Genomic DNA, 26,145 nt, shown 5'->3' with positions numbered 1-26,145 from the left:
TCTGTTTGTTGTGTTTTATATGTGTTTGTTTTAAAATACAGGCAGAAGAAAGCTCTTAGCTGTCTCTGCATGGTCAGACCTGCTTTCATATCTTTGTGTTCTGATTGACCAATCCTCTTTCCTTTCTCTCTTTTCAAAATTGGATCTTTTTCTTTTTTCAAAAACTCATGATTGGTACCACAGGAGATTTTCCTGAGAATTGTGTTATTTTGGGGGAAAGAAGGGGTACTATTATGTTCTCTTATTTTCTATTGTTTGTTTTCTGGTCTGATTGTCTAACAGAGTTTTACTTACTGATTTGGCAAATTGTACTTATAAAGGACCTAGTAGAAATTGAAATTGTCCCTAAAATTATTTTTTCTTGACTGATCTTGATGAAAGAATTCATGGAAAAGAATAATGGAACAGTATATTAAGGGAATATGTAGGTAATTCAGTCTGAGTAACGGGTTCTGAAAAGATTTGGATAAAGAAAAAAAGGGTTGCAAGGAAAAACAAAAATATATAGAGAGACTATTGGGGTTTTTGAACCATTTGTGAGGTATGGAAGTTGATTTAATCCTGCAGAAAGTAAATATGAGAAGTTTGACTTTGTATAAATAAAAAATGGGTTTTTGAACTTTGAAAAGTGATTTTACAAATCAATATAGTAAGAGAAGAAAGTATAGAGAGCTATAAGTCTATATGGAGATATGTGTTTAAATGAGGTTGGGATAATCTGAAAATTGCATTAAACTGCCACTTGTGCAATATCTGGCAGTGAATTGATTGGGAAAGTAATAATCCCCATAAAGTGAAAAGTTTGATATGAAAGCAATTGCTAAGTAAATGTGAATTGTTTCTTCAAATTGGGTAAATCAGTCCTGTGTATCTGAAAATATATGTAACTGAATTTAGGGGTTTGTAAAAAATAATATTGATTTTTTTTTTGGTTATAATAGTTTTTGGCTCCTCCAGAGCCACAGGAAGAAGACCTAATGGGAATGCTAAAATAGATAGGGTCAGAATGGCCTGGATAGAGGCTGGGAGTCTGCCAAAACCTTTGTTAGTGCAGACTTCTGAGTTATGTGCTCTTAATCAGGCTTTATAATTGCTAGAAAATGGGGTATAGCTCATATATTCGAAATAACTTGGGGTAACAGAAGAATGATATACAGTAAACATAAAGAATTAGTACATACTACCTTGATATCTCAAAATGTGGGGAATCTCCAATTCCCAGAACATCATTTTGTCAGTGAGGATAGAAAGCTCTTATAAGTTAGAGTATTGAGAAATTAGAATAGCACTGATACAGATAAGAAGAATTTGTAAACTTTTATATTTTGATAAGGAAAATTATTTAAGATAATTTTAAATATGAGTTTTGGAATTCATAAGATTATTAAGAGAACTATAAAGAAAACTTGTAATCATAAACATTTTTAGAAACATCTGGTCTTAAGAATTTTTTATTGTAAACTTTTAGGGAGTAAAAGGAATATACTTCAAATTGAAAATGTGTTGTGTATAATTTTATATAAAAACAGATTCAAACAATTTTTTTGAAAATTTAAAAACAAAATATGAATAAATTGAAATGTCATCCATCACATTTGTAAAGATTTGTTATGAGAAAATCAGAGAATACCTCATAACTCTCAAGGTCATTTTTGGCCCAGAGAGTTTGTTTAAAGCTTTGTTTTTCCATCTCATGTTTATGAAATTATATATATTAGAAATTATATATGTATCTTGTAACATTGGCTTTAGTAAAAATTTACATTGGGGATTTGAAAATTAAAATATATATTTAAAACTAAATTCATAGAAAATTTTATTTTCTTTTTGAAAACAATAGTGTATTTGGAATAAGAGTATACAGAGATAAGAAAGAAATTTGTGTGTGAAAGATATTCAGGTCTAAGGTTAACTTTAAGAAAACCTGTTTTGTTTTTGCTTTAAGACAATGTTATGTCAGCCTGGAAATCTTATGTTTCACATAGGTTAAGAGTTAAATGTTCATATTTTAAAGAAGTAAAATGGTAAACTCAGTACTGGGGCTGCTAGGTGGCGCAGCAGATAAATGGCCTTGGGCAAGCCACTTAACCCCAATGCCTTGCAAAAACCTAAAATGGTAAACTCAGAAGAAGGGTGTGAAAGAGATTGGGAAGTATATATTAACTGTAATTATTTCCAATAATATTGAGTATATGTGAGGGACTTTGAAAGATGAGTGGGAAATTGAAAATGATGTAATCCATAGTTAACTTGCTGATGAGCAAGATATTGAAAAAGTTAAGTGATCTAGTTTTGTCTATATAAGCTATTTTACTGTAATAACATCTAAGTCTAGAATTAATGATTGATTGCTTTGTAGAGATAATGAGGGAACATATCAGAAGTTATAACCCTCTGGGTTCCCTGAAATTTTTAAACAATGTGATGGATCATATTCTAAACCTGTAGGTCCAAGCATATATGCAACAATACAAAAGAAATGATATGCTATATTATTGGTATTAAGAGAATGGCCACAACTAGTTAACATTTTTACAGATAGTATGATTATTGTGTCATCAGATACATAGAAATAGCCTTTATTAATCATAGCATTGATGTAGTATTATATCAACTCTTTAAAGAATTATTAGAAGTAATTAGAAATAGATACAATTCCTTTTTTATCAAACATATAAATCCCCACCTTGGATTGCCTGGATCTCTCTCTCTCTCTCTCTCTCTCTCTCTCTCTCTCTCCATATATCTATATATCTCTATCTCTATCTCTATCTCTATCTCTATCTCTATCTCTATATCTATATCTATATATATATATATTAAAGTCATCATATGACCCATCTATTAACCCTTCCACTCCTTATAAGCTTAGTAGAAGAGTAAACTAAACTGTCTCACAAAAAATTTCATCAGAGTGCCTCTTTACTAAGGAAAGAATTTAAAATCACCAGAGAGCAAGCTAGGAATATAATAAAATCCTATCCACAAAGGGGTACTTACCTATCCCTCCAAATTATTTTAAGAATCCTAGAAGCCAAACTTCTAATGAGTTATGGTAGATGGATGTGACTCATTACGCAACTTTTGGAAAACTGAAATTTATTCATGTTACTGTAGATACATTTAATTCATATACGATGGCAACCACACAAAGTTCAGAGGCTACTGAAGGTATGATTGATCATTTATTCTATTGTTTTGCAGGGATACCATAATCTATAAAAACAGACAATGGCCCTGGATATATTTCTATGGTATTTAAACATTTCTGTCTTTATTATAATATAAAACTTATTACAGGCATTCCTTATAATTCCACAGGGTCAAGCCTATAGTTGAGAGGAAGAATAGGTCATTTAAAAAATACCACATAAACAGAAAAGGGGGAATGTGGGAGAGCAGATACTGGGCATGCCTAAATAAAGCTTTGTATTCATTAATTATTTGACTTTGGATGATAAGACTAAAATTGTGGCTGAAAAAAACTTTGGTTACAAAATTACCATGGATAGCATAATGATACACCCTTAATAGTACTCATAGGGTAATGTGGAAGGATACAAAAGAAGGACATTGGAAAAGACTTGATTTATTACTAACCTGGGATGGAGGGTATGCTTTTGTTTTGTCCACAGATGGAGAAACTGTCTGGATGTCAGAAAGGAACAATATCAGACTGTGTAGACCAGATGATTAAGTAATACAGAAAATGAATAGCTTACACTTAAGAAACCGAAAAAGAAAGCATAAGAGGAGAAGGAAGGACAGACTACATGAAAAGAGAGCACAATATGGACTTATAGTACAATTTGTGATGCTTATATTAATCATGAACAATTTGGGGATCTCAAAAGGAACTGAATATTGGACTTATATTCAAAACTATACTATGGAGAGAAAAGTATGACTGAAGTTGTTTTGATAGGGGAGGCTGAAAATTATTTGGGATATATAACAAAGTTACTATTGAATATCAAAGAAGAGATTCTGAGAAGCTACATATAATTTTTCTGGCTTAAATAGTATCACACTCCATATAGAGGAATTTATGATCATTACAGAGAAAAAAAAGGGAAATACTATTAATTGTTACAACTGCATTATTTGAGTATGTGTATGTAAAGAAGTGATGAATAAGGAAAAGAAAGAAGCAAAATATCTCAAGAATTGTCAGAAAATGTTACTAGAACATTTAAGGCTCAGAAGAAGACTATGGAAATCTTTATCATTTAATTAATGCATTGCAAACTTTTGTAATGAACAATTTGTGTTAGGGAAGAATAAATAGATTTGAGCAAGAAATTGTATGATTGGTTGTCTTCTCCACCTGTAATTGGTACAGGTTACATGGCATTATTTCTGTTTTCCCCTTTGTTGTAATTATGATATTGATCATTTATTGTTTGTCTCTCATTTTAAAAACTATCTTTTGGTATTGATGATTTGTATAAGTTGGCTAAAGACACCCAAGAAGCCTCCCAGTGAGACCTGATTCCTGAAAAAAAACAGCTAATAAGATAATTTAAATGGTTTCAACATCCCACCCTCTTTGGGCATTGGATCCAGAGTATTATACAATTGTGTCTTATATTGACCCTCTTGATGTACTTTGCTGTTTTCCAAGTTTAATCAAAGTATTTTTTTTCTGTTACCAAAGCTACTAGATATGCTATCAATAGAATTCAGTATTGTATAACCCAGGTTGAACATCAGGTTGGGCAATTGTGAGCTTGCTGTGTAAACAGAAAAGGGGGGGAGTTTGATGGCTGCTTGAGTGAGTTTGGGTTAGAAGGTCAGTTATGACTAAAAGACCCAAGCTCTGGTGACCCTCGAAATGAAGGCTTTCTATGGAACTCCGATAACACAACTGTGTCATTCATGGCCTCACTTGTTGATAACCCTGTTCCTGAACAGGTTAAATCCTGCCCAAAATAGAGAGTTACATCATTGTTTTTATCTTGTATGCTAATTTTGTGGTTTTCTGCTATAAGCACTGTTTGATACTTGCAGTAAACAGCTCTGCTAGTTGTCCTGATAGCACCCCCACCCAAGTATATGCATGTTTCTTTTTCTCTCCTAAGCTGAATGAATGAATGAATGATCTGGTGGGCAGGGGAACTCAACATAGACCAATGGCCCCCAGTTGAAGTTCCTCTGGGCTACTGAGTTCCATTGACTGAGAAAACCTCATGAAGACTTACTTTTGCAAAGCTAGTTAAATAAGAGACTCTAGATAGGAACAACTTTTTTGTAGGTGGTTAAAAGATGGAGTTGTGCACAGATGGCTTCATAAATATGTGGCAGTCAGTTCATCATAACAGTAGGGGTCAATTTAATATATAACCTAGTTAAAGTGTCAAGGATGAATGTTGAAAACTACCTTTGTATTTAATTGGAAAAACTTAAAAAATAATAAAATAATAATAAAATTAAATTAAATTTCAATAAAAATGGGAAAATTGTCAAGATATTGGAGTTTTCCTAAAACTAATAAGCAGTATCTATCTAAAACCATCACAAATATGTAATTGGAATAAACTAGGATCATTTCTAATAAGATCAGGGATGAAATAAGGATGCCCATTATCACCATTACTATTCAATATAGTATTAGAAATCTTGGCTTTAGTAATAAGAGAAGAAAAAGAAATTAGAGGAATCAGAATTTTCAATGAGGAAGCAAAGCTTTCACTCTTTACAGATGATATGATGGTATACTTGGAGGACCTGAGGAAAATCATCTAAAAATATACTTAAAACAATTAACAAATTCAGCAAGGTAGCAGGATATAAAATAAACTCACATAAATCATCAGCATTTTTATATATGAACACAATTACAAAGCACTTCTCACACAAATAAAGGGTAGATCTAAACAACTGAAAAAATGTCAATCGTTCAAGAATAAGTTGAGCTAATATAATAAAAATGACAATTCTACCCAAATAAAATTACTTATTCATTATCATATCAATCAAACTACCAAATAACTATTTTACTGTTAGAAAAAATAGTAACAAAATTCATATGGAGCAATACAAGGTCAAGAATATCAAAAAAATTGATGAAAAAAAATGTAAAGGAAGATGGTCTAGCTGTACCAGATCTAACACTCTACTATAAAATGGCAGTCATCAAAACTACCTGCTACTGTTTAAGAAATAGAGTCATGAGGGGAGGCTAGGTGGCACAGTGGATAGAGCACTGGCCCCAGAATCAGGAGTACCGGAGTTCAAATTTGGCCTCAGACACTTAATAATTACCTAGCTGTGTGGCCTTGGGCAAGCCACTTAACCCCATTGCCTTGCAAAAACCTAAACATAAAAAAAGGAAACAGAATCATGGAGCAATGGATTAGGATAGGTTTAAAAGAAATAGTAGTAAATGACTACAGTAATCTACTGTTTGACAAACCCAAAGAAATTAGCTTCTGAAATTAGAGCTTATCATTTGACAAAAATTGTAGGGAAAACTGGAAAATAAAATGGCATAAATTAGGCATAGATCCACATCTCACACCCTATACCAAAATAAGGTAGAAATGGGTACAGGATTTAGACAAAGTGTGACACCATAGACCAATTAACTGATCAAGAAATATATGTCAGATAAATGGAAAATGGAGAAATTTATGACCAAGCAAGAAATAGAGTACATTATAAATTTCAAAATGGATGATTTAATTATATTAAATGAAAAAGGTATTACACTAATAAAACTAATGCTGCCAAAATTAGAAGGAAAACATAAAACTGAGAGACAGTTTTCTGGGTTTCTGATAAAAGCTCTCACTTCTAAAATATATAGAGAGAATTGCATCAAATTTATAAGGTTACAAGTCATTCCCCAATTGATAAATGGTCAAAGGATATGAACAGACAGTTTTCAAATGAAGAAATTTATATATATATATATATATGTATATATACATATATATATATATAGTCATATGAAAAATGCTTCAAATCATTACTGGTTAGAGAATTGCAATTTAAAACAACTATGAGGTTCCACTTCACAACTATCAGCTTGGCCAAGATTTCAAAAAAGGGACACACTGATGTATACCTCATTAAATTCAGCTAATGGTCATAATTGGCTTTCAGCAAAGTCATTTACTTGGATAGCAGAGTGAAAACAGTAGCTATAAAACATTCCCACCACAAACTCACAAGGAAGGAATTGGGTCAAACACAGTAACTGTGTCTATTTTTCATCTTTCAATTATATTCCCAAGAGTTTACATGATGACTGGCACATAATAGGCACTTAATAAATGTTTATTGACTGACTGAACTCACAGCTCCTGGTACTGCAGGATCTTGAGTTTTCTCTTTTGGTAGAGATCTCATGTAGGCCCCTTCTCTGCTGGAGAGGTTGCTTAGCTAGATTCCTAGGATCTGACCTTCTCTGCAACTCAACTGCAATAGCTACATCTCTTAAATCAATCAAAAACTCCCTTCTCTGCTGTCCAGGATCCTGGGAGTTTTATAAAGACACATCCTCCTTTGAGAGACCTTTCTACCCAGGGCTAGAATGAGGCATGCCAATAGGGAAATAATCTATTCTTGAAAATTGAAATTAGAAGTCAAATATCCCTTTTATTTCAATGAAAAGTATTGAAAATTTGATAATTTTCATTTACATTTTATTAGAGCTAATAGTTAATTTATATTCCAATATATTGTTTAATATAGTGCTGAACACATGATAAACATATAGTCAATGCATAAGTAATTTATTTATTCTTTAATAAGTTGAATAAACTATGATTTAGTTTCCAGTTTGCTTTGTCTGAGATCATGATTTTGATTCATAGACTTTTTTTATAATTATAGTGAAACATAGTAAACTTTATTCCAGTCACATAAAAAAAATAAAAGCTCCATAAACCAATCGACAAAAAAGTTAGGGGGTGGGGGGAAAATATTACAAAATAAGATCAGAAAAAGAGTAGAGCACCTTATGCATTTTATTATAAAGGGAAACTCTGGAAAAGTGTTTGATCAGGAACTTGTTCCTTAGAAGTTTATTTTTTCAGCTGTGTTAAAGATAGACTGGTATGAGGAGAGACTAGAAACCGGAAGATCAATTAAGAAATTACTACAATAGTCCATGAAAGAATTGAGAAGGACATGAATCTGGGTGGTTACTGTAAATGGAGTGAAGACAAATCTAGAGATGTGATGGACAGAGTTGGCAGTTGACTGAATGTGGAGAATGAAGGTTAAGAGAAGTCTTAACCTTGAAGATTCTAGTTAGAATGACTAGGAGGTTAGTAGTACTATTAGTAGGAATAGTGAGGTATAGAGGGACAGATTTAGTTACACTTGTTCTTGGTCACTTGGTCTTCCTCCTGGGATAATTGTCCAGAATTACTTCATTTTAAAAACTTTTTTTAAATTTTTTTTTTTGGTGAAAGGGCATAGCAGTGAAGGGGGAAGGGAGGGAACCATGAATATTTCCTGAAGGGAAGTAAAGGGTAGCTGGTTCCACCCAAAGAATCAGGACAAAGTCATTTTTTGATTCCTAAAGTTCACTTTCTGAGGAGGGAAAGAGAAAGAGCTGTCCACTTGGGGAATAGAACCTCTAAATCCTATCTATTGACCAGGATGCCTGGACCTATCACTTCTGTTCTCAGATACAGGAAATCAACAAAGGGAATAAAAACAACTGAGAAGAGTGGTGGTGGTGATTTCATCCCCATGGCCACATGTCCCTGCCTCTTTCCTTTATTACACTTTCCTGTCTTCTCAGGAATGGGAAACGTTCCTTCTGCTACAAGGCAAGAATGGGTCCTTCTATTAATTTTTTCTTGGAGTCTGTGTCTCCTCACAGGTTGGAGAGAAAGATGGGAAACGAACCCAGATATTACAACTCAAGACCCCCTTAACAATTGAGTTCTAGATAAGTCCAGCCTACCTTTCCTTACAGCTATTGTTCCCCTCCTCACCAAGACCCCTGCTTTGCTTTAATGCCTCTAATTCCTCTTCCATCTCTCAACACTTATGTTCTGGTATTGATTCCCCCCACTTGATTCTGTCCTCCTCAGGGTTAGGGCAAGATATCATTGGGATTTCCCCACTTGTGCTCAGCACAAGACTCTCCAAACTGAAGGTTGATCAAGATGAGGTGGGGAAGAGAGAGGTATAATGATTGGAACTTATCAGTTTTGAGGGGAAAAGAAGGATGTGTGCAGTACTTTTTGAGAATAAGAGACAGGGGAGGGTGTTTTATCAGGGTTTTACTTCACACTAATTTCCACCATCCAAGAGTCAGTCAATAATCATTAAGTGTCAGATTTTGTGTTACATGTTGGAGATTCATAGAAAGTCCCTGCTCTTAAGGAGCTCAAGAGTAATAAGGATGACTACATGCAAACTTTGTGCAAAGAAGATATGGAATAAACTGGAAATAATCACTCCAGTCAAACTTCCCTAGTTGCCATCTGGTCCACACATTTTGGGATTTCCTGCTAGTATGTTTTTTGTTCATTCAGTTCCCCCTGTATCAAGGGTTCTTAGCCTGGAGTCCATGAATATGGGAACTGAGTGTCACATAGCAATTCTTGTAGTTCAGTTTCCTCAGACATCCCCTGTGGAGATGCTGCCTGGCAATGGTTCCTGCAGGTGCTGCAGTCTTAACTACTGGAACCCCAGAAAAAAATAGTTCTTGCCAACAAAGTCCTTGGTACCATCAAATATTTCAACATCAAAACTGGTATCATTTTATTAGTGGAAATGCCATTTGCACCTAAGAACCATGGAATTTTTCCATTTGACTTGCTGCTGAAATCATTCATTTGTATAGTTTCTCCTATTAGAGATGTGAACTCCCTGAGCAAGAACTGCCTTTTTTATTTATTTCACACTTTGAGTAGACTGCTCAATAAATGCTTTATCATTTATTATTCTAATGACTCCAGACTCCACCCTGACTGCCAAAAAGGGGTCCATATCAGAAAGTTAAGATCCTCTGCCCTGTATGTATTCCTGTTAAGCCATAATGGAGGGAAGGGAACTTTCCTTTTTTCACCTTTGCACCTGCTCCAGTGTTTTGCACAGCATTCTGCAGGTAGAATCACAGAATCTCAGAATTAGAAGGGAATTCAGAGGACATCTAGGTCAACCCATACTGGAAAATGAATCCCCAGCCACTGTGGGAAGACTTCCAGAAAGGGAAATCCATGATTCCTGAAGCTATCATTCTACTTGGGGATAGATTTAATTATTAGGAAGGTTTATCCTGACATTAAGCCCCTCTGCAATTTCCAGCCATCACTCCTGTTTCTGACTTCTGGGACCAAATAGAAAAACTCTCTCCCTTCTTCTAAGTGATAAAAAATAAGTTAGCTGAGTTTGAGTACTGAAAGAACTCTCTTCCCTTCTCCAAGTTGATCATCTCTAGCTCCTTCTTAGCATGAACTTAAGGCCCTTCTTTGGATGTTCTCCAAATGACCAACCCCCTTCTTAATGTAGTGCCCAGAACTGAATATAATATTACAGATGTCTCATCAGATGGAGTCCAACTTCCTTGGGTATTATCACATTGTTCTTATATTAGACCTGCAATTAGCACAGAAAACTCTTAATAAATCAAATGGCTGAGTTGAATTGGTCTATACAATATACTCCCCTTTCACTCTCAACATACATACACATACATCCTAAAGTGATAAAGTTGAGAAGGAATTCCCTGGTATTGGGAAGGAAAAAAAAGAAGTTAGGGGATAAGACATAAGAGAGAGAAGACCCAGAAAGCAGGATGTTTAATAATAATATTTCAGGAAAGAGGTACTGCTGTCCCTTGACACAGGTAGCTTTCTGGTTTCCTCCTCTACCCCTCAACTCATATAGGAAATTACTTCATATGGGACAGGATGCAGGTGGCTCCGGAATTTCATATCACAAGTAATGAACCGGAAAGTAGAGAGAATGTAGTTGGAAGGGTTGTTAGTTGGGAGAGTGTAAGTTAAAATTTACCTAAGCACAGGCTCCCATCCCACATTAGACCAAGAATTCAACAAACACTATATGACATCGATGTTTCTTTATTCCAAGATTCAAACAATATATCATCTTATATCTCCACTCATTGATCCAATTCCCATTCACTTCCCCATTCTTCCATTCTCCCTCTAAATACCTACTTTTGTCTCTCCTTTCTCTTTTTTTCTATCCTCACTTGGGCATAGAGGAAGAAGGGACACTGAACTTAAACCCTGACCCCCCCCACATACACACATTCAGTTGCCCAACTACAATGGGTGTACCTCTCCCACATCATCACAAATAGCCTGTAGGCTTATTTGTCTGTGTAAGATGTGTAATTGCAATAAAGCTTCACCTTGAAAGGAATTGATTTTATTTCCAACCCTTTGTTCAACTACCAGACCAGAATATAGGTCTTGTTTGGCCCCAGCTTGTGAAACCAAAATCAGCTGGAAATGTTTTCTCTAATCTTGGGCCCAGATACCAAGAAATCAACTTTTCAGGTTGTCCTTGAGACACTGTCCTTTTGACAGACTTAACCTTAACTCAGTGATTACAACCAGTTCCTTAAATGCTCACTCATTAAAAAAAATGTTCAAATTGATGAAGCCCAGAATATCCTCTCCTCTCCTCACATCTTTTCTTTATAGCCTCAAATTCTGATGCCTTTTGTGGCTCATGACCAAAAAAAAAAAAATGACATCAAAGAACAGTTTCTAAGTTTAAAAGAAAAACTCAACAACAATAGTAATAAAAGAGTTTACATAGTACCCAAGACTTCTTGAGCAAAAAAAAAGAGTTTTCTAGTAGAACAGTGAGCCAATATCAGGGATCAAGAAAAAAAATAAATGGTTGTTCTCTTCTTTGGAAGAGATAACACTGAAGGAAAGAGGTCATAGACACAAAACAACTCTAATGCATCACCTCAGCCACCCCTGAGTCCTAGTCATTCCAGAAGACAATATAGAGAACTGGAAAATGTCACAGTTGGAGTTCCAGCAGCCCAGCAGATAAGTAGGCTGAACTCTAGGGGAGCAAGGAATTCTAGATTCCTCTCTAGAGCTAATGTGGAGGTTACAGTTTTTGCGAAACCAGAGCTAATTTTTTTATTGCCAGGTTAGGTCCCAGACCCAACATGATAGCAATAAGAGCAAATTTACAATTTTATATTCAGAATCACCATGAAGGATCCAGTCCCTCTCTTTTTGGTGACTAAGTATGGACCAATGAGATCTCTGGAGGTTACCAGCCCTCACTTTAGAATAATACAGAGCCCCAAAACTTTTTATAGAGCCACAGTGAAGGATTTATTTTTTTAATCTAGATTACCCAAGGGGTCAGATTGTTCTACAAGAACAGAAAGAAGCCTTGATTCAAGACCTATTACTTTCCAGAATGGCTTGTCTTGGCTTCATTACCCCTACTCTTAAACTGCTCTAGAATAGAGGTTTCTATCTCTTGTAAAATAGTTTTAAAAAAAAGTTTCTTTAAGTAAAATGGCTATAATAAGAATTACATGGAATAGTCAAGCTTAGGTACAGAGAGGCTTGGCCCTGCCAGCAGAACTGTGACCTCACCTTACTGTGGGTCACTTTTAGCCACATAATTTCCTAATGGGGATAGGGAGGGGAATGAAGAAATGGGGAATACAATTCCCTGTGAGGAAAAAAAAATCATCAACCCCATCCAGTAACTTCAATAAATTATATTTACAGAAGAACTGAAATTAGTTGTTAGTGGTGGATTTCTATTCCTTGTCAGGTAACTTGGCTAACTTTTTAAAGGAACTAAGCAAAAAAATCATGAAGGAAGAGATTTTGACCAGCAAAATGGAAACAGATCTAGTAGATCTGCCACCCCTGCTCTCCCCAGGGTAAAAAACCAGACAAAGACGGGTTTTGGAACCAGAAAAGGGTAAGGGTAAACTGGGCCACAACCCAGGCCCTCAACAAGCAGCCCTCAGAACATGGTAATGGACTTTGGTGTTGGTAGCAGCACCATGTTTCTGGCGAAGATGCAGGCGAAGTTGACTCTTGTGTCGGAAATGCAGGTTGCAGGGCTCACACTGATGGGCGAGAACAGAGAGTCAGAATTGGGAGCATGCTACAGTCCCGTGCAGACACTGTCCTATCCTATAGTCAAATCTACCATTTTTCTTTTAAACTCTACAATAAATGAATTTTATGATCCCCGATCATAAGTTCTACTCCCTAACTAGCTCCTGCATTCATCGGCAACCAAGTTATTCATCCTCCCTTCTCCCCGTGTTCTAACTCCACATCTTGATTCCCACACTCCACCTAACAACTCAGTGCTCCCACACCTCATTTTCCAGAAGTCTCCAACCTACTCTGCTCCGACTCATCCATCACTTTCCATAGACTGAACGAGCTGAGCTCTCAGTGCACTTAGTGGGCAGATTTTCTCTTAGAGAGAACTTGGTGTACCCCAACCCCAATACCCACGTGATACGGTTTCTCCCCAGTATGGATGCGCACGTGACTCTTCAGTGTCTGCAGGTGCCGAAAGCGAGTTCCACAGGTGGAACAAGGATAAGGCTTCTCCCCAGTGTGAATCAGCACATGTGCACGGAGGTGTGCCACCTGCGTGGGTAAGGATGAATAGCTTTGGGGTTTTGCCATAATTCCAACACACTTCCCACCATCCACCCTTCCCCATTCTCTTCTTAGCCATTAGGACCCTCCACATATTAAACCAAGCCTTAGTCGATTTTTGCACCTACACAGAGCGAACCGGCTAAGTGCAGCCTGTCCACCCCAGGACTCAAACCCTGGATCATTTTAATTCTTACTTAGAACTCCCCCAAACTTCCTCTCCGCAACCCCGGTCGGTACCTGCACGAAGCGAGAGCCGCAAGTTTCGCATTTGTAAGGCTTTTCTCCCGAATGGATGCGGCTATGCGTTTTGAGATTGGCAGGTCGGTTAAAACGCGCCCCGCAGATAGCGCAGTGGTAAGGCTTCTCTCCTGAGAAGAGGAAGAAAGAGAGAGCCCGGGCTTGGGAACTCTACATTCGGCTACAACGGGATGGGCCGGGCTCTCCTTCCCACCCCTGGATCTCTCTTCTCTTCTCTCGCTCGGGGTACCTGTGTGCACCGCGCGGTGACTGACTAGGTTGCCTTTATAGCGGAAAGCACATCGGCAGAGCTGACACTTGTAGGGTTTGTCTTCATTCCCCGGGCTGAGGGGTGCCAGTGCCCGCGATCCTACCTGTGCAGGGCAGCCAGTCCTTCCCTCACAGTCCTGGCAGCTGAAGAAACTATTCTCTGAAAAGGGAATGGGAAAAGTAACTGTTTTTAGGATACTTTCTTATCTTACTCCTCTGCTTTCCCAATTTGAAAGAAGTGGGTGGTCTCTACATGTGGTGATGGATTTCTGTTTGTGACAGCCGGTAGAAAACACTCTACCCTGGTCCTGTGGTTGTTTCGAAAGATAGCAAGTCATTGCTTCAGTTGCCTATTCTGTTGGGATTCCGGAGCAAGGGGGACTGCTCTCACCTGGTCGAGGACGGGATGCTTCAGAAGGTGATCCGAGATTTCTCTGGTTGGGATGCGTGAGCAGCAACGGGGGATCAAGTGCCGGGGAGAGCCTGGGGTGGGGGTGGGGAAAGCAAAGGAAAAAAGCTACCCTTCCCACTCCTGGAGAAGAAGCTGAGTTTGATCTAGCAAGGCCTAGACTAGAGAGATAGGTTTGCAGCTCCTATGTGGGGCTGTGCTTCCTTGCGTTAGTGATTGATCCTACCTTCAAACTAAGTCATAGCCCAGAGTTCAGTAAATACCTCCTCTGTGAGCTTCCGAGGACCCCAATACCCTTTAGCCCCACCTCTCTGACCGAAGTCGCACCCCTTAGATGTCACGTGCCACACCTTCCCCAGATTCCCTATCCCCCCTCCCCTTTTCTCCCATTTCGAACCTGCTCCCAGTTCCTGAACAGGAACCCTCCTCCCCGCTGCTGCTAGAGACCTCCTCGCCATCCACAAGTTTTGTCGAGGCAGCTGGCTCGGCAGCAGCATCCGTTTTCCCAGCTGGGGTCTCTGCTTGGCCCTTCCTGGAGTTGAGAATGATGAACTTGTATTTCTTCCAGTTGCAGGCTGCCGGGTCAAGACTAGGTGGGCTCTCTGGGCTGGGAAGACCATGGAAACAGCTTCGGGACTCTGTGGGGGGGTCCGGGTGCCCCTGAAAGCGGTGAGGGCTACCTTCTGGAGGGGCTGCTGGTATAAGAGGTGCCTGTGATTCTGCATCAAGTGGTTGAAGGGAGATGCCTGTGGGCTCATAGCTGTGAGATGGAAGAGTTAGCATTAAAGGATTTAGAGCTGGAGGTGGCCTTAAACATCCCCTGGTTCAAATTCCTTCAGTTTACAGATGACATAAAATGAAACCTAGGGAAGATTAAGGGATACTCTTAAAGCAGGGTCTATGTCACTCTCCTGCTGAATGACCTCTAGTGGCTCTCTATTACTTCCAGGAAAACAAACAAACAAACAAACAAACAAGCTCCTCTATTTGGCATTTAAAGTCTTTCACAATTTGGCTCCAACCTATCTTCCCAGCTTCTCACTCTACTCTCCAGTCAAACTAGCATTGTTCACACACATTCTATGTCTTGACTTTTTGCTGTACATTATGTCTAGAGCACAGGCTATAAAGTGCTTTTGTAATACATTTCCTCCTCTCTTTATCTCTTAGAATCTAATTTCCTTTAAGCTCAGATCAAATAACATCTTCTACAGAATGCCTTTCCTGATACTATCTTCCCCCAATTACTCTAAATTTTCTGTATGTTCTATTTTTCCCCCCTCAAAGAAGAAAATATACTCTTCGAGGGCAGAGACTCATCATTGTTTTTTTTTAACTGGCAACATATAGCATGATGCCTGGCAGATGCATAACTGATTGTCCTAATTTATACTTCAAGGAAGTGGGAGAGTCAGACTAATTTTGACCAAATTGAATCCAAGCCTTCAAGTCAGTTCACTTGAATGGGCAGTTTACTTTTTCTTTAAGTGAGAAACTAATTTCCATTCCTCCCTGGCAATCGAGACTACAAGAAACCTGCCATCTGGTCAATGGGGATTTTTTGTTTTCAGAAAAGAAAACAGAAGCTAACTGATAGTTAAGTTGTTTCTAAGATGTTGGAACCTCCAACTTTTTCACGACCTACACTCTTCTTAAATATCCCCCAAGCTGAGATTGTTCCCTCTTCCTCAACTCCTCTGATGACCTTCATTGGGGGAATACGGTGTTATTTAACTGCTATCTCTCCTTCCAAGCCTCTTCCCTCCAAGCTCCCCTTACCTTGCCTGGATGAATCGCTGACAGGCCTCTACCACGTGATCCATCTGCAGATAGGTGGCTGCCGCCAGGACCGCAGGGGCGGTGGCCGGTGAAAGGAGTAGGCGTGATGTGTACATAAAATCCAAAAGAGGGGCAAAGCCACCCGCTTCAGGGCCTCCAGGTAAAGATAGTAAATCCACACCTATCCCTGCCCGGCCACGGAAAATGGAATAGAAGAAGCCACTGCAGGCCAGAGAAAGGGGAGATAAAATTAGTGCTCCCTTGGGTCAAAACAACTTGGAGATTCCCGGTAGTTTACCCCACAGGCAGTGAGGTTCCCAGACTCAGTCAAAACAAAAACCCTTTGCTATTTATACCCTGAGATTCACACTTTGGATCCGTGGGCTCTACTCCCAAGTAAACTTAACTTTTTCACTGGCTCCATCCCCAATCCAGAGACGCTTTCGCCAAATCCCTATATTCTTTTAGCTCACCTTCCCCAACTTCTACTTTTTTGGGACTTCTCCCAAACAAGTTTCCCAGACCCCTACTCCCCACTTCTCCACAAAGCTGCACCCCCTCGAACCTGCAGGCGATCAAGACCGCTTTGTGAGCACAGAGGGCTCGACCTCCCACTAGCAACGTGACATCGGTAAGGATCCCACGCAGGCGTAACTCGTTCAGGTTCCACAGCACATCTGATGCATGGCGTGTGAATTCTCTGACATAGCCCAGACTTCCTACTGCAGCAGAGGCTGAGCTCATGGTGAAGGTGGCCTGCAAGAGTTTGAAAAGTGGAAGTCAAAATTCTAAAATTGTTCCCATTCTTCAGGATTTTGAATAGCCAAGGCTCCTAGCCTGGGCACTTGTTGTCCTCTTGGCCACCGCATCCCTTCCCTCCCCAGCCTCTTCTCAAGATAAAGGATCTCTGAACAACAGCCTCTGCGCCCCATCCCCTGCGGACTTCACGTCGGGGAGTATCATAAGGCTGCGGTCCTTTGCATCCAAATGTCAAAATGTGGCTCTTCCCATGTCCGGGAACACCTTCCACCAGAACCCCAATTCCCTATCTCATGCAGGAGAGGAGAATTCAAAAACACCGCTTCTGAAAGACTCTAGACTCAACCAAGTACTTATGATACTCTATTACCCCTTCACTATCTCTTGTAAATGTATCAGTTAATGACATTCCAACAGCCTAGACTTGGGATTCGTTCTGAACCTGGCATCTTGCTCCTCCCTTCTCCTCTACCCACCCCACTATTTCCCAGGATCCTGCTCTTTGCCCAAATCCATCCCAGAGATCTAGGCCTTTCAGATCCCCAAGCTGAGATCTACACCGGCCACCCCGAACCCCATTCTGACCCTGAGTTCTGCTAGTCTCACTTCCTTCTACATAATACGTCTAATTCTGGGGAATCCCTGTTTTTTCTAGCCCAACTTGCCCCCCACTCTTCTCAGGGTCCCTGGAGTACGGATTCCCTTGGGTCTCTCACCCCTGTCCGGCAGGGGCTGCGGTTTCTTCTCTGGCTGGAATGGGGCGGGGTAACTCTCCAGTCCTGGCTCCTTTATCCTGGCGGGATGTTGGGGGCGGGAGAACGGGCGGGAGGGGGGTGCTCTTTAGATCGGTATCCTTCCTGCTGCCCTATGCATGGTGGAGCCTGGGGGGGGCGGGACCTTGGAAGTGTGGCAATGGCATGTAAAAAGCATGATCCAGCAGGGTAAGAGGAGTAGCGTTAAAGGTTAGTATGGACTGGGATTTAGGGTTAGCGGTCTGAGGTATCGCAGTGTCCCTTTGAAAGAGAACACACTAGGGCTTCGAGAACAACTGGGCAGGGGAGGCCTTTAGGGGCCTATTAGCTTGGATAAGGCAAACAGCGGGAGGGAAGCGGTGTGTCCTGGCAGGGAGAAGAAAATTCCAACTGAAGTTACACCACCCCATCCCGGGTTTCTGAGAACAGGAGTTTTTGTCCCCGATGATGCTGTCTAAGAGTACCTAGGAAGGCTGACCTCAACCCTAAGCCTTGAGTGGCTGCCACCTAGACAATGTCTCTGTCCAGGCCTCTGGCGAGAAGCGCACAGTGTAGGGGAGAGGGGGGGAGCCTCGTGAGGGAGAGGGAGTGAAGGGAGGGGCGGATGTGATTTCTAGTCCATTTCCTGCCATTGTCCTGGGACAGGACAGACGGTCCAGCTGCTTCCCCTAGAGGGGGTGGGGAAACCCCCTAAATCGAGGTGGAAGTCTGGAGAGAAATGGAGGGAACACTAGCATTTCCCGTCTCAAGCTCCTGCCAGGCGCCACTCTTTTCAAGGATAATGATAGTAGTTAATATTCATATAGCGATTTAATTGCAAACCTCTTTATACACATTATCTTATTTGATACTGACAACTCTGTAGATTAAGCTATTGCTATTATTCGTTTATAATGTATAAATAGTTATTATTCTCAATCTGATACAGGCGAGGCAATTGAGGGTCAGATTAACAAACTTGCTCCAGGGGCAGCTAGGTGGCGCAGTGGAGTCAGGAGGACCTGAGTTCAAATTCGACCTCAGCCTAGCTTGTATAACCTTGGGCAAGTCACTTAACCCCATTGCATTAAATAAATAAAATTTAGAAAAACAAACAATTGCTTTCATGTGATCGCATAGCTACTGTTAGAGGCAGCCATTTAAATAGAGTTCTCCCCCACCCCTTGTTTCTGCTCCTGGACCCAGGATCCAAATCTGCACCAGAATGAGGGAGAGGATTATTTGGCCTTGGTTCTGTGAGGCGTCTCAGACCCTTAATGCATGCTTTTATCCACACGATGGCAGCATTGCGCCACCCCGACTTATCCGGCAGGTGACTTGTTTGAAAAGGGAGTCTAAAGACCTTGGCAAAGATTAAATCTGGACCAGTCTCATTCCCTCCTGCCCGCCCCCCCCCCCGGGGGTGGGGGGAGATTCCTGAGAGCTAAAACTGTTTTCTACCTTCTATTGTATCTCCAGGGCTTAAGCCCTACCTAGTACTTAGTAGGAATTTAGTAAATTTGAGATCTTGAGTTTCTGTCCCAATTTGGGAAGTTTGGAGCTATGTGGGCTGGAGGAAGGTAGGTCCAACAGATTGGACATAGTCAGAAAAGGTTTCTGGGTTTCTTGATGTTTGTATGAGATTACCTTAGCAATTAGTCATACTAATTATCTATGATTCAATCCCTTAGAGAATTTAAGCAAACCTCATCAGTTTATAATTTATGGCCTGATTTGAAATTGGGGACTAGAAAATTGTAAAGACAGAGTAAAATATTTCAGAGTGAAACAGGAGGTGAGGGAAAGAGAAAATTAGGTGGTGTGTGGATGAGGGTGTGAGTGGGGAGTATGTTCCTTCCAGGTCCCCTCTATATTTTTTGTGAGTAAGAATGACTGTCTTTTAGTTCTGAGGGGAAACCAAATAGGGACTCTGGGATCATTTAGAGATTAATGGGACTGATTGGGAGCAGAAACTGTTTTTGAGGAACCCTTTGGCTTTGAGAAAGTTTTGGAATTTACCAGGAAAGCACATAAGCCCAGATCTGAAGCTTACCTTTAGATCTAGGAGAAGCATGTTTGGCTAGTAGCAAGGACTTTAGGATGCCGGTGGGTTCCAGAAACAGGAGCTTAAGGCCTGGGAATTGAAAATTCAAAATAAGGAAGCCAGTTTAGGTGTGAAGCAGTTAATTGGGTTCATATTCACACAGTTTGAGTGTGAGACAGTTTGGGAAAGTATCAGAATCCAGAAATTCAGTTTTTAAGTTTTAATTTTAGAAGCACTTTTTGGGGGGGTTGGGGTTCCAGGGACTGAGAATATGGGTTTGAAAGCTCTTGTCAGTTTTAGGGGGTGCTGATTTAGAGACATTTTTCAGTTAGTTATGGGATATGTGTGCCTGAGGGACTCCAAATTGTTGTTAGATCCGATTAACAAAGAGCCACTGTAGTTATGGGGTTCAGAAGCCGTTTCTAGAGCATTATAATATGGGTGGGGATTTGAAATATGATGCCTGAAGGACTCCCCTCTCCCCCCCTCCCCCCTCCATACTCTATACCAGGTTGGTAATCCATTGGGATTACCAGAAACACACAGGAAATAGGAGGGAGTTAAATTGAAGGATAGGTTTCCAAAGAGAACAAGATCTGGGGGAGAGGGGGAGTTAAGAGATTCAAGCATTCTTTCTGCTCTCCTCCCCCCATGCTCTAGCCCCCTCAAAAAAAAAAAACCCTATACAAAAACAAAACAAAAACCTTCAAAACAACAACTCCAAAAAAACAGAGGAAAAAAAAAACACAAAAAACCTGGCTGTACAACTGCAATGGCAGATTCCAGTCCTCCAAGCTTCTTTAAACCACCACAGGGACCCAGCTGGGGGGAGGGGAGGGGGGAATCGGGCTTCTCTGCTTCCCATGGGGTAGGGGAAATGAACTGGGCCCCATTTTCCTGAAGTCCTTGAGAAGGACCCTTAACCAGGGATCCAGGTGTCGGGCATCTCAGCATTGGAGGGGGAGGGGGCCGGCTGGGGCACCCGGGAGGAGGAGGGAAGAGAGTGACTTCCAAAATTGGCATCAGGACAGAGCAGGGCGGGCGGGAGGCAAGCAAAAGGAAGAATTTTCCTGGAGAAACGGGGGGACCTGAGTGTCCCAAATTTGGGGAGCTGATCAAGGGTGGTCCCCCCTCAACCCTCAATTTTTTTTTTATTTTTTGGGGCGCCCTGGACCCTTATAGGGTGGGTGAGGAATGTAGTGTTGGTGTAATCTGACTTGGGCATTTCTGTTGTCTCTCCCACCCAAGTTGGAGACGGATGGATTGGGAGGGGGGGAGGGTGTCCCCAATTTTAACTTGGAGTGGGGAAACCCCACTCCTAAGCCATCTTGGGGGGGTTCCTCCCATCTTAAGGCACTCCCCATTCCTTAAGTCAGCCAGGAGAAAGAGAAGGCCGAAGATACGACTTGGGGTGTCTCCTCTCTCCTGGGCCCCTAACTTGGGGAATATGCTTCCAAATCGGCTCCCTTCAGAAATGAGGGGGGGGACCAGGAACCAGGGGGGAATAGCTGAGGTAAGTGAAGAGGGGGCAGGGAGGTATCCCCTATTTGGGGGCAAAATAGGGGAAGTTGGGGGGAATGTATAAAGTTGGGGTATGGATTTTGAAGGTGACAAGTTGAAGATACTTATTGAACCCCCAAATTCATAGTACACATCACCTCAAGGCTGAAAGTGGAGGCCAAAGGATTCTTACACCTTCCCATCTCTTCCATTGGCCTCCATCTCCAATTTTTAAGTAATTCTCCTAATGATTAAAATTCGGATTTGTTTTAGAGGTTCTTGGGTTTGAGGGGGTAATGTAGGTGAAGACAAATAGTCTGGAGTGTTGAGAAGAAAAAGGTTTAGGAGAAGGTGCCTAGATTCTTTCAAAACCTGAAAAACTGTTTACACTATCTTTGTTCTTTTTGGTTTCTGGGATTTTCTTTTTTTTTTTTTAAAGAAATTGAGAAGGGGATTGGCTTTTTGGTTGTTTTTTTCTTTTTGTGTGCGTATATATATGTGTGTGTGTGTGTGTATGTATGTATGTATATATACACATATGTGTGTATGTATATATACATGTGTATGTACATAAATATATATATATATATCTGGAAGGTATTTTTTATTTTCTGAAGAATGATTTTTGTTCTTGGCTTTGGGGTTTATGTATGTAACAGATTCACATAGATTAAAAAAAAATTGCATCCCCATTACCTCTAGTGTCCTAGACAAGATGGGAGGATGTGGGAGGACAGAGGACGTGTCAGGAGGAAGGGCCTAGAGGTTGGGGAGGAGCATGGGTGAAGGAAAAGGGGGAATGTTTGTATGTTCAACGTGGCTTCCCCTTGGGGATTTGGGCCTGGCTGATGGGATCAATATCAGAGTAAGTATGTAGAAAAGGACACACTGGGGTCCCTAATGGGATCCACAGTAGAGCTGAGAAGCAGGGATAGAAGTAGGTAGGGATATCAAAAGTAGCCTTTCTCTAGACTTTTTGCCTATTCATACTCCCTTATCCCTCCTAACTCCTGCCCTTCCCTTCTTTCAACTTATTGTGACAGACCAGGAACCCAAGTAATTTTGTGAACTCCACCTCAGACCGAACCCTATCCTTCTCTAGAACTGGCTTTCACCGCCTATCAGCTTCTCTGTTCGTCTTTGTATTTGGCTACCTTTTGTAGGATGTGTAGATGTATTTGTACTCATGTTTAGAGCAGAGGCCGATGAGTAAGGAGAGGTTTTTGTCAGCTACCCAGCCCCTTTCCTTGGCCACTGTCTCATACATAGCACCTGATCCTATCTAAGAAAGTCCTGGGCTGGGTACTCTAGCAAATAAAGATGGCCTGATCTATTTTGTAGATTCTGAGAATTTGCACCTTGCCTCCTCCTCTCCCTTTTGACTGCATCCCCCAAGCTCTCTCCAACAAACCAGGTTCATTTTTCCATATGTTCTTACTTTTTCATTGCATCTACCTGTCTCTCTACTACCCTTTTGTTTTTCCACAGTGCCCTACCCCAAATCCCATCCTGCCTCCGCCCCAGCAGCACACTGTGGTTTGTTCATTGTTGTGGCCAAGTCCAAACCACACTGTGGTGTTAGAGCGAGGGTAGGGGAGGCATCGCTGCTGCCGCCGCTGCTGCCACAGCCTGGACCCTGGAGCAGGATACCTTGGACACCCTGGAGATCCTGGGGGATGTATGGCAAAATGAATAGATCCCATAAAAACGTAGGAGTTCGTCACCTAGGGAAAATCCTAAGGGCCATCTTGAAGGGCGACTTGGAACACACAGAGTACCCCTATATGAATTATGGGAGAAATCCTAAGCATTCAGGGAAAAATTCTACCTCACCTAATGAAGTCTTCTGTCTGCAACTTTGTTTTCCACCTCCACTCCCACCACCACCTTGGGCCCCTCTGGCTTTAGCAGCACAGAAATATTGGCACCTGAGGGAAAACCATGCCAATATTGAGAGTGCTGCTCCAGACAGGGTGGTTAGAGCAGCTGTGGAGAGAAGACCCCTTCATCTCTGAATGCTGGAATAACCCCTTGTTCTTTGATGAAACAGAGACAAAGTCACCAAACTGAATGAAATTTTTATTTGATTCTGTAAAAAAAAAAGTCTTTTGTGGGCAGGGAGCAAATATTCACAGAGGGGTCTGTAGGGCAGATATTTTCCTTCAGCTTTCCTTTTTCCAGGTTTCCACTCAGGTCCACAACAAGAGGGTCCCAGGGTTCAGAGGTGGGAATGTCATCGGGAAAGCAAAGGAGGATCAGTGGAGGTCATGAGAAGTCCAGAGTCTAGTTTCAGGCTGTCTGGAACAGGAAATGAAATGAGGAGAGATAGAGAGAGCCCTAAACCCGCCCTCCAAGTGCCTACCTGTCACAAATCTGAATGCAAACCTTTCATTTTAGAGAAGAGAAAGGAAGTGACTTGACCAATATCACACAGCTAGTCAATGGCAAAGCTCTAACTTAAGTAGTCAAGTGACTCTGATCCAAGGAATGCCTTTTTATCTCCCATGATATCTCCCCACCCCATGAAGTTCCCTCTCCCCAGGGTATAAGAAATTTCTCTCCCAAATCCCAATCCTACACTAATGTGAGAAGGGGAAGGACTCCTACCCTGGTCGAAGTTGAGTTTCTTGGCTGAGGGAGCCTCCCCTAGCCCCTCAATGTCCACTAGGTCACTGTTGGCATCTGAGTCATTCAGGGCGCTCAGCATCACATCTGAGAGGGAGGCATCAACTAGGTCCCCCCCCCCCCAATTTCCCCAAACCTTCCCAACCCCAGCTCCCCCTCCTCCCAGCTCCTCTTGCTCTTCCCCCAAGGTTGAGGGAGAAAACCGCTACCTTTTAATCTCATTTCCAAGTTCACTCATTTGACCTTAGATCTTATCTTTTTCCTTAGCATTCCCCTACAATAACCATTCCACGGCCCTCACCAGCCTTCTGCTTCTTCGGGGGAGGGCCCCCAGTTTCAGGGACACTAGACCCAGTGGGTGGGGGTACAGGTAAGGCAGGAACCAGGACACTAGATGCTCCCTTTTTGGGCCCCTTCTTGGGTGATTCAGTTGGAAGAGGAAGGCCAGAGTCTTCATATACCTTTCGTTTCACTGTAGACTTTATCTGAGCACTGTGGAAGAGAGACAGGATGGGAGGGGGCGGGGAGTAGACTGTCAAAGGGATATGGTGAATAAGAGGGCACAATGGGGAGTGAGACATGAGGAAACTGAGGGGAAATCTGATCTGTGGCCTGCAAAGTATAGCTCAGAAATCCCTAACCTTTTTATGAGGGATTACTTTTCACTTTTCCAAGTGTTTGGACCACTTAGGGGAAAGGGCCAAGAACAAAGTAGGGGATGGGTCTTCATGCTTCTCTATTTTGAATGCCAGAAAACTCCAGAGAGGAAATAATATAACTGGAGTGGATTGGCAGGAAGGGGCTGGTTTATAAAGATCTACCATAAATATCCATCTACTGAGTAGGGACCCCAACCACCCAACACAATGAATTTCTTGAATTTCCCTTTAAGCAACTGGTTAGGAGGATTCCTACAATAAGCATTCTTTGTAAGCACCCTAGGAGACTCTAAACAAACTACTTTCAGAAGTAACCTAGCAGACCCTACCAAGATATTTTAACAATCCCTGCTTCAACTGTAGTAATCCTGGTATTGTTTATATCCAGTTCCCAGGGGCATGACCAGAAACAGCGGGAAAGGTAGTACAAGGGGAGGAAGATAACCTGACCAACCCCCCATTCCCTGTCTAGCCACCCTCCCTCACACAGTCCGGTCCTTGATGACACAGCTGATGCGATTAAGATCGTCCCCAAATCGTTTCACCGCAGCCCTCAGCATCTCTATCTCCGTGTCTGTCCACTTGGCACTGTCAGGAGGGGAAAGGGGGATGGGGAAGTGGCGTAGGGGAAGGAGGGGTGAAGTCACCCCGTATCACACGCTCCGGATCCTCAGTTCCAAAACCACCACCCCCCCTCAGTCCTTCCACAAACCCTAAGTGTCCCCGGGCATCTCACAGTTTTGACTATGATGCCTAAATCCCCAGATGCGCTTCCCTCGGCCTCTCCAGACCTACATAAACATGAGCTGCCTGGAGCACTGAAGTGATGCACTGACTTTGTGCGGCGCAGGAAAGCTTACAAAGCAGAGATGCAAATCTCACTCGATTCTTGGATAAGAATCCAGATGTAAGGCTTTACCCACGGGGGAGGGCGGGAAAGGGCGCCCAGAGTGCGGGGTCCCGGGCCGCCCCGCGCCCGCGCCCAGGCCAAACCTACCCAGCGGGGGACGAGTCCGACACCGGGTGCAGCTGCATCGTCAGCTCCCCGAGCTTGGTGAAGGCGGCGCCCGCGGCCGAGAAGATCTCCCCGACCTGGAGGGCGGCGGGTGATGGGGGCAAGCACCGCAGGATCGTGGGGCACTCCCCGGGGCGCGCTCCCTCCTTGGGAGGGCTCCCCCCGGCCCGCGCGGCCGACGCTCCGTGCCCCTCCCCCCGGGGCCGGACGCCCCGCCGCCCCCCGCACAGCGCCTCGGGCCCACCCCTTCCCCAGGGGCGGCAGGCCGGGGAGCCCCCCTGCGGGTCCCGGGGGGGAGGGGCGCGCACCTTGGTGGAAGCTGACGTCATGGCCCCGGGCGCCGGGTCCCGGGGCGCAGCCGCGCGAGCACAGCCGGCGGGCAGCGGCGCCGCACCACGGCCGCGGAAGTCCCGCCCCGGGCCCGGCCCCGCACCATCGGCCGGGCGGCCGGCTGCGTCCGCGGGGCGGCGAGGGCGGGCGGCGAGGGCAGGCGGAGCGGCGCGTCCC

The 26,145-nt window shown here is 42.3% G+C and overlaps 2 protein-coding genes across 5 annotated transcripts; both read right to left on the bottom strand.

Annotated features, from left to right (window-relative positions):
• Positions 1–9,843: 9,843 nt before the first annotated feature.
• Positions 9,844–17,838, bottom strand: BCL6B (BCL6B transcription repressor). The gene is made up of 9 exons (XM_074225438.1): positions 17,781–17,838; positions 16,871–17,061; positions 16,306–16,527; positions 14,924–15,286; positions 14,509–14,600; positions 14,098–14,277; positions 13,848–13,978; positions 13,458–13,595; positions 9,844–13,057 (listed from the first exon to the last, which is right to left on the bottom strand). The coding sequence occupies exons 2-9, from the start codon at positions 17,047–17,049 to the stop codon at positions 12,938–12,940; spliced, it is 1,425 nt and encodes a 474-aa protein (XP_074081539.1). The 5' UTR covers positions 17,050–17,061; positions 17,781–17,838; the 3' UTR covers positions 9,844–12,937.
• A 5,559-nt stretch (positions 17,839–23,397) lies between these two features.
• On the bottom strand, positions 23,398–26,051 carry BACC1 (BPTF associated chromatin complex component 1). 4 transcript variants are annotated; one of them, XM_074225433.1, is made up of 6 exons: positions 25,947–26,046; positions 25,621–25,715; positions 25,110–25,211; positions 24,266–24,456; positions 23,947–24,051; positions 23,398–23,637 (listed from the first exon to the last, which is right to left on the bottom strand). In XM_074225433.1, the coding sequence occupies exons 1-6, from the start codon at positions 25,965–25,967 to the stop codon at positions 23,573–23,575; spliced, it is 579 nt and encodes a 192-aa protein (XP_074081534.1). In that variant the 5' UTR covers positions 25,968–26,046; the 3' UTR covers positions 23,398–23,572. The 4 variants fall into 4 exon arrangements, with proteins under 4 accessions (XP_074081534.1, XP_074081535.1, XP_074081537.1 ...); XM_074225434.1 differs by having other exon boundaries at positions 23,398–23,633; positions 25,947–26,045; XM_074225436.1 differs by lacking the exon at positions 23,947–24,051 and having other exon boundaries at positions 25,947–26,051.
• Between the last annotated feature and the right edge of the window lie 94 nt (positions 26,052–26,145).

This window comes from Macrotis lagotis, chromosome 2 (genome assembly GCF_037893015.1).
Source record: "Macrotis lagotis isolate mMagLag1 chromosome 2, bilby.v1.9.chrom.fasta, whole genome shotgun sequence".
Classification (NCBI taxonomy): Eukaryota; Metazoa; Chordata; class Mammalia; order Peramelemorphia; family Peramelidae; genus Macrotis; species Macrotis lagotis.
Note: the sequence above shows the minus strand (reverse complement) of the source record. Positions and strands in the feature narration are given on the sequence as shown.

Coding starts and splice junctions, on each gene's coding strand:
- BCL6B (XM_074225438.1), bottom strand. CDS start 17,049: ATGAGCTCAGCCTCTGCTGCAGTAGGAAGTCTGGGCTATGTCAGAGAA. Junction 14,601..14,923: donor TGTTCAGGAACTGGGAGCAG/GTTCGAAATGGG, acceptor CCCCCACCCCAG/GCTCTCCCCGGCACTTGATC. Junction 13,596..13,847: donor GCGGCTCTCGCTTCGTGCAG/GTACCGACCGGG, acceptor TTACCCACGCAG/GTGGCACACCTCCGTGCACA.
- BACC1 (XM_074225433.1), bottom strand. CDS start 25,967: ATGACGTCAGCTTCCACCAAG. Junction 24,457..25,109: donor GTCATCAAGGACCGGACTGT/GTGAGGGAGGGT, acceptor TCTCTTCCACAG/TGCTCAGATAAAGTCTACAG. Junction 23,638..23,946: donor GAAACTCAACTTCGACCAGG/GTAGGAGTCCTT, acceptor TTCCTGTTCCAG/ACAGCCTGAAACTAGACTCT.